Here is an 8356-nt window from a genome sequence, read left to right as displayed (position 1 = left end):
GCCAATTCGGAATTTCCTGAACAACAATTCATTGTTGTAGCATGTTATCAACCCCCAAACTTTTCTGGGAAAATAAGAAGCAGTCACTAAACAAGCTGAGTCGCTATTTAGTGCGCTTAATATTCAAAGTCGGTGTTACCTGGTACCAGCATTTCACAACATACTATTTTTTTTATTTAAGGAGTAACAGCACTTAGACCACTGCAAGAGGGATCATCTGCACTCTAAAATACTGCAATCTGACACTAAAGTTTTAACCACAGAGAAAATTTAGCATAGAATTTAGAATTAGCCAATGCTCAGCACAACGAATGGAAAGATCTTTGGAAGATTAAAGCTCCTCACAGAATGCTCGGTGGTTGGGGAATCCTGTGAAGTACAGCCAAACTAAGTTTACCTACTTTGTGCCAAGCAGGTTGACGTATCCTGCATTAACACCAAGGTATTTTGCACTGGGAAGTCACGTTCCCAGCTTATCTGGTACAGTGTAAAAATAAGCAAAGCAACTACCTTATCAATGAGTCCAGAATGCTTTGAGATTCTTCTGGGGCTTAACAAAATGAGCAGCAAGCTAACGAATTCATCAAGTCTTCTACAAAAGAACCTTAAAGGGAGTTTATTTGTACTGTGTAGTATTAACTATTAAACTCCAGATTCAGATACTAGTTTTGATGCATTATCTCCAAACATCAATAATAAAAGAGCGATAACCATCATGCAAGCAAGCCAATTTCTGTATTTTACATACAGGTTTTTAGGATTTGCCCACCAGCTACACGATTCAAGAATAGTTCCTGCAGTCCCCATTATACAAATGATTGTATTCCGAACTATGCAGATCAGTCCACTCAATTAGCATGAGGACATAAACAAGTTACCCTTTATCACTCAAGTAACACTTCTGGTCTTTTTGCCAAGCAATTTCAGGTAAGTATACAATACGGAGCAAGGCCAGATCCTGTAATCTCAAGACAGCTTAAGAGCATATAAATATCACATTAACAATCCTTTAGTTAGGAAGTCAGCCAATACAAGTAATTCGCTGAATTTATTTTAAAATAACCATTGCTACTCTTCTGCTTAAAGCCTTTAAAAGATTCCAAGCAGTAACCGCCAAGGTGGTAAGTGCTACCATCCCACCACCCATTGTCCGTAGCTAAAATATGAAATTTGTTACATACTGCACTGCTTGCAGTGTAGCTTTAATTACTGTATCTTACAGCACTTGCGAGATTTCAATTTGCTTTCTTATTGCAGCACAATTAATGCTCAAAAAATCTGCACCTACTGGAAAGTTAGGCTACTATTTGACCCAATCTTTAGCTAGAGGCATTACAGGAAGAGATCTCACTCTTCACTACAGTTCCACACCCTGGTCTAGTTTGACCTCTACTCAAGACTCTTGGTTTACTGCGGAAGGTGTGGTATTTAGCCTCGTATGTTTAACCACGAATGGCAAGAAGAGTTACTACATTTAGTTTTCTATTTATTTGAAGCACAGTAAAAAAAAGTTGGTACACTTTGGGAATTCAGTGGCACAAGGTACACTGCCATCAAGTCAGGGACGTTATACATCAAAAAAACAGCTAAATTTGTTTTGAAACACTGCATTACATAATTAAATTGTATTCGCCCAAACAGACCACTTACAAATATTAGGTCAGTAAGTTTCTAACATCCATAAAAACGTAGCTTTCTTACTAAAATGCAAGAATTAAAAAGTTGGTGTCTAAACAAGACAGACAAAAACAAACTGGAATGAAACTACAGGTCACATCTAAAATCGGGGTTTTTTGTTTGGGCCTTCATATTCTTCTCTCCCTCTACCATATCCTGTTGGTGTTCCAGGCCCCATTCCTCTAGGACCCTGGCCACCCACAGGCCCCGCACCTCCCTGCCCAAAGCGTTCAGGACGCTATTGGAACAGAATTAACAGTTCATTATATGTAGTTGATGTCCATGTGTGTTAAGTATATATTTTTAGAAGGTTCCGCAGTCAAGGTTCGTCGATACAATCACCATTGAGCCGATCCACAGGTACCGGGAACATAGAAAGGAAAAAAGGGTAATTTAAAAATTAGTTTATTGTAATACATGCCTTGAGGTATGTTCCCACTTGATGCATTCTCATACATCTGTTACAAAGAACAGATCCTCCCTGCAGTGCTAGAAATGTAAGCATTAGTGCAGATGTGAATTAACAACTTTTCCATATGAGCTCTAGCAATTTTCAACCAAGTTAATGCAAATAGCTTGCAAACTTCTCACCTTTAGTGCAGTAAAAGCTTAGATCACATCACTGTCATTTCCAAATAAGCCTAGCCAGAGAACGAGTCTTCAGTTCACTAAGTATGAGCTGACATTCCTAAAATGTCATTGTAAACAGAATGCCTACTCACCAGTTAATGGCATGTGCTGCAATAGAGACCATGTGCTTTTCAAGATGGGGTTAAGACTACGGTCTGCTGACTAAACTGCAGAGGCCTTAGGCAGTAACCAAAACTGATTGTGAGCACTACTGGATTGCAAGGAGAAAAAAAAAAAATGTGAAAAAAGCTAATGACCAGTGATTTACCTAACCAACGCAATTGCTCAATCAAAAGCATTTGTTAAATTCCCCACGTACTCCAGAGCTGCTGCTGTATAATATGCAAAACGTGTTTAAAGAACTACAATTAATTCAGTGTTTCCAGTTAGAACTATGCACAAAGGGTCAATATCTCCCTTCCCACCCCACCTTCACCACAAGCTCTTGGAAAATTCACAACTTCACAGCGTTGAAAGGTTTCACACCAAGATGTAGAAGCTAAATTACCCTGCAATAAAGCAGAGACTTCAGGTATTTTTACCAGTACCTCTAGCTGCATGTATTTCATTCAGTTACTGTACCAGTAGGTGTGATCAGCATTCAGTCTGGAGAACTGACAAATTATGAAGTCAAAGATAGTTTAAACTTTCATTTCAAGCAAGTTTTCCACTACCGAGTAACAGAACAATGGTAGGTTGTTTGTTACAAAAAGGTATCTGCAACTGAAAAGTCACACTTCAAGTTCTTGACTTGTGAAAGTTAGTTTCAATCCTTCCAGGAAGGGAATTTCAGAAAGATTACCTAGGTTCTTTCTGCCTAATTCATGGCAGCTTAAGCTTATCTCCAATTCTATTTAAAAGATATCAGCCCAGTAACTGTGACAGCACTGTGAGGCAGAGATTTCCATCCTAAGAAACTCAAGACAGTTAAACCATCTTACTGTCACACCTTTTGACCATGTCACATTTTCAAGTATAACACAAGTTCAGCATGCACCTGTACCATGATTTTCATAAGAAAAATGTACACAGCATTCACCACAGACTGCCTAACTGCTCACGGGAAACTTAGGAACTGCTTAAACATCAGCAGATTATATAGATACATTAAGGCCAACGGCACTGTCTACTGAATCAATGATGCTCTGCAAAGTTATCACTCCAGAGATATGGTTCCCCCAAAAAAACCCGAAAGATACCTGACAAGCTACTATGGTAGCTCACCACATTAAGCCAGCGGCCTGAACCCACCCAAAAATCATTTACTTCAGCTTGTGATACAGAGTGTACACCCCTTCAGGAGGGTGAAAGCACACTAATATTGCCACCTAAGCCAACATAGATTTCCATCCTACCCATTAAGCATTTGTTTAATCTACATCCGTATTGCTTCAGTGTGATAACACCAAGCAGGCTCAATGCCCATTCACACATATAGTGTGCCAAAAATAGTACAGTTTGGAAACATACCTCGGAACATGAGATATGCCATAGCTTTAACAAACTCTACTCAAATAGTCATGCCCAACACGGGAAAACAAGAACAGGCTGTTATTCCTATGTGAGACAGGAATCACAAAATGGCTACAGTCAAGGATCGCTGGAATACGCTTAAGCTAAAAAACAGCATTTCTGGTCTTTATGGTAAACATCAGCATACAGAATAAGCGATATGCTGTTTACCATTGATTACTTAAATTAATCTGCTGCTTGAATAGACATGAGCGCAGATTTTTGAATTAACAGCATACCCATACCAACATGCATCAATCCTAACTAGGCTTGGAAGGGCCAAAATAAATGCAATGTTACACATTGGAAAGGAGAACAAAAATCTCTTGTCCATAAATACAGAATGTCAAATTACTGAAAAGCTACTACATACATATTTCCATTATGAAATTGGTCAGATTCTCTAGAATTTATAAAAAAAAATCCTTCCAAGCCTAACAGTGACGCACAATTTCCGAAGTCCACTAAAGTCAGAGTTAATTGCAAATATGCTTAACAGCACATTTGAATTTACTTACAAAGAACTTCCGACTGTGTAAGCTACCATAACGGTTAAGAACTAATCTAGTACTACATACTGCCACACTAGTCTTCATGTTAAATACCTGACAAGAAAGTCAGCAATTAACAGTGAAATTTACACAACCATCGGAACACTGGTAGAGAACTCAATTCCCAACCACAACATTTCCCTCTCGTGCTAAACTAAAGCCACCACAGGATACATTACCATGTCACTTCCCATCATAGAACCACTCATGGCTGCTTGGCCAACTCCTGGATTAGCTTCATAACCTATGCCGCCACCACCTCCAAGAGGTGGAAATTTCTGGGCTGCAGAAGCATAAGGATCTAAGAAAGAGAAATATATAATCATATTCTGACAATTTCTACATTAACCACATAAAGTAATTATTTAAAAATTCTTTACCTCCCATGTTCATTGTGGTGGCACCACCCATTCTCATGTCTCTCTCCCGCTGCATAGAAGAAACAACTTTTAGCACAGATAACCAACTATTGAAATCCATACCTTTCAGGAGATAAAGCACACGTACCGCCAACTACTACTATTCCACCTACACAAAGACATTGCATTATCTAACCTAAAGGAAGCAAAATGCATCAATCTTGAAAATACATCAAAAGAGATTCCTGAACATGGTAATGTATCCACAAAGATCGTTACTTCACTTACTGGATCCATGTAACCCATTCTACTATAATTCTCTTCCCTCTGTCTTCTCATTTGTTCTTCCATCTCCCGCTGACGTATCATCATTTCCTCTTCCCGCCTGCGACGCTCCTCCTCCTGCCTGATCATCCCAAAGCAGACTGTTAAACCTCAGCACTGTAACATGTACAACACTTCTCATGAACATCACTTGCATGAACAATTTAAAAGGCACCAAATGATTACACTTAAGCAAAAAACAAATATTCTATGATGCTCAAATACTAGAGGAAAAACTTACACTGCAGTTCAATTTCTCATACACAAACTGAAGCAGCAATGGTGTTTCTTGAAAAATAAAAACTTTCATATATGAGTCATTTTGAAAAAACACCAAATGTAACATTGAAAAAAATCCCATGAAAGCCAAACCAACCTCAGTTGAATTTCCTTGCGTTTCTGCATTTCTTGATTATGGAGTTCTTCCATACGTCTCAGTTCTTCCTGACGCCTCATAAGGTCTGCAGAAACAAAGCCTGTCAGCAGCTATTTCACAAACTCATGCCAGATTTAATCATGTCAGATTTGAATTAGATCAACCTTATATGCACTATGGCAGACAGCTACATTCCGAGGGTCACTATTCTTAACAATACTTCATTTAATTAAAAATTTTAAAACTACCAGTTGCTCTTTAAGCCTGAAATTCTCAAGTTAGCAGCAGAAAGCATGAATTTATTCACTAAACCATTAAACAGCCATATACTTAAGCTAGCTTTTAAAGCAAAACGATACAGAACTCAGAGCCAATTACCTTGACGCAAGAGGTTTGCCTGATGCTCGTGATAAGCATCTTCCATCTCACTTTCAAGTTTGTCCTTGGCATCTTTCATGTTTTTTGCCACTTGCTCTCTCTGCTGTTTTTCCATCTCATCTAAAGACTTCCACCTCTGGGAATATTCAAATTCAAAACTGCCAGGCTGAGCAAAACGGGGAGGAGTCTCTCTTTCCCTGCAGAAAGGAAGATGCTCATTCAGACAGGGTAAACCTAGAAACTGAAGGTCAATAAAAGACCACAAGCAGAATAGAAGAATTACCAGGGAACATCAGAGGAGCCCTGAAAATACTACCTCACAACTACGAGATAGAAAACTTGCCGTGACAGAACACTGATAACAGTACAGCATTCTACACACTTAAAGAGCAGCATTTAATATTAATAAATTCTATGACTATTGTAGCAAATATGGAGACTCCTGCACCATCACATCCAAGCAAATCTTCCCTTCTACTGCATGTTTATCTCCTTCTTAATTTCTTCCTTAGACATTCCACTGGCAACTGCCAGGTGCAAAATCCTGAAACAAGACAGGCCTTTGCCCGAGTAGGTACAGCTGCTCAAAACAACTGCATTTGGAGAGATGGACTTTTTCAGTGCCAACTTATCCAAAGCGCTATGTGTCAAAGGCAAGTAATAATCTTCACTTTAACTTAAACAGTCTTCAAAATGCCCGAGGGCCAACAGTTTTTAGTCATATAAAGCAACTGGAGTCTAAGAGTCAGTAATTAATGGGACAAAACTAGGAAAGTTCAAAAGCTTTCCATACATTAACAATGTAAAGTATTTCAACATTTTAGTAACACTATACTAATCTACACTGTTTTCAAAGACACTGCCTCTAAACTTTAGTTTTTGATCAAAGCAAGTAATTTTGAACACTTTCTCATACAAACAAGACTGACTGGATCAACCCCTGTATTTCCTTTTGTGATCTGGGAAAATAGAACATTTCTACAACAGGCAGGTTTAATATGCAGATGCTAACCTGAAACTGCTACTTAGGAAAAGACTCCTATAGGCTCTTATCTACTCTTTTATGCCCAGTGGTCAGCTTCATAAGGCAAATCCATAGGCAACTAGTTTTTATTAATCATGGAATGAGTTAAAGTTTTACTTAATTTTGCATTTCATACCACAAACATCAGTTTGTAAATTTTCTACGGGATCATCAACATGAAATACACCTGAAGTGAGATGACAGTTCTTGACAACAAGATGAGCAAACAGTTGAAAGTCTGATTTTCAAGAGTTTCTACATATACCAAAAATATCTGTTATTGGGCTGCTATTTAGGCATTACTGCTTCTTTAAGATACAAATTGCTTGAGTAATGCTTAGTGAATATACTGAACAAATCAGTACATTACATTTTCTAAAGACAAACTACTACCAAAAAACCCCTAAGAATTGAATGTACTACTCAAAATTCAAAGCCTGTTTCTGAAAAATTACTCCACCTCCTTCAGAGTCTGGGACAACACTACGTACATCATATCAATATACGCTTTATACCAAAAGATAGTGCCTACTTTTGATACATCGGATTCTTCTGAGCAAGCTTTTCTGGAAGACCATCTTCATCATCCAGTTGTTCCAACGGCTCCACAATAACTGGCCTAGGAGTGCTGAACAAAAACATACGCATTTTACTCTTCCATGAGAATCTCCAATCTGAAAAACTATAAGCCGACAATTTTATTCAGCTTAAAACTAGAAATCCTAAGCAGCAAAATACTTACGTTGTCAACAAAAACACTCCTTCAGTACACCGTTCAAATGCTTTCCTTGCAGCTGGCTTTGATGCAAATTCAACAATGCCTTTTCCTGTTGATCTACCTCTATCATCTACAATCACAACAGCCCTTTCCACTGGACCGAACTGGGAAAAAGCTTCCTCCAGCAACTCGTTGGACACATAGGGTGAAAGGTTACGCACTGAAAGAGCAGCAGCATGTGTGGCAAACCGAACACGAAGCTGTCGACCCCTCATGGGGGTATCATCTAGTTCTGCCTTCGCAATTTCTGCAAGAGCTCTGGATTCCTGAGGAAAGTTTAAGATACAGTTTTAGAAAACCAAGTTGTAAATTACCATTTCGTAAGAATTAAACGGATGAATGTACAATATGAAAGCCTACCAATTTAATGAATCCAAAGCCTTTCCCCTTGTTGATAAAAACCTCTCCTGGCTCCCCATATTTGGCAAACAGTCTTTTAAAGTCTTCGTCTGTTATATCAGCAGGCAAATTCCCAACAAACAAGCGGCAACGCTGAGTATAGGTCTTCTCCCCGGGTCGCCTCAGAAGAGAGAGGTTTGCTTTAAATCCCTACAAAAAAGCAAACCAGTTCGAGCCATCGCCGCCTGCACATTCCCCTCCGCCCCCAAGCTTTGGCCTTCTCCCGCCAAGAAGCCCCGAGCGCCTCCAGGGCACCGCAAGGGGATACAACCCCACGCTGCCACAGACCCCTCAAGGCTGCACCCGGGAGCGGCCTAGACACCACGGCAACACGCACATCACGTTTAC

At 39.3% G+C, this 8356-nt stretch overlaps 1 protein-coding gene across 1 annotated transcript in view; it reads right to left on the bottom strand.

Annotated features, from left to right (window-relative positions):
• LOC104295968 (splicing factor, proline- and glutamine-rich-like) overlaps nucleotides 1–7653 on the bottom strand; it is a 12069-nt gene extending 4416 nt beyond the window's left edge. The window contains exons 1-7 of the mRNA XM_009895786.1: nucleotides 7574–7653; nucleotides 7364–7459; nucleotides 5808–6004; nucleotides 5430–5514; nucleotides 5018–5135; nucleotides 4751–4799; nucleotides 4550–4671 (exon numbers count right to left, since the gene is read on the bottom strand). Of these exons, the coding sequence (XP_009894088.1) occupies nucleotides 4550–4671; nucleotides 4751–4799; nucleotides 5018–5135; nucleotides 5430–5514; nucleotides 5808–6004; nucleotides 7364–7374 (582 nt within the window). The 5' untranslated portion in view covers nucleotides 7375–7459; nucleotides 7574–7653. The remainder of the gene's footprint in view (nucleotides 1–4549; nucleotides 4672–4750; nucleotides 4800–5017; nucleotides 5136–5429; nucleotides 5515–5807; nucleotides 6005–7363; nucleotides 7460–7573) is intronic.
• Nucleotides 7654–8356: the final 703 nt, after the last annotated feature.

Source organism: Charadrius vociferus, unplaced genomic scaffold (assembly GCF_000708025.1).
Source record: "Charadrius vociferus isolate BGI_N301 unplaced genomic scaffold, ASM70802v2 scaffold1482, whole genome shotgun sequence".
Taxonomy (NCBI): Eukaryota; Metazoa; Chordata; class Aves; order Charadriiformes; family Charadriidae; genus Charadrius; species Charadrius vociferus.
The sequence above is the reverse complement of the archived record's forward strand: the minus strand, read 5'-3'. Positions and strand labels throughout refer to the sequence as shown.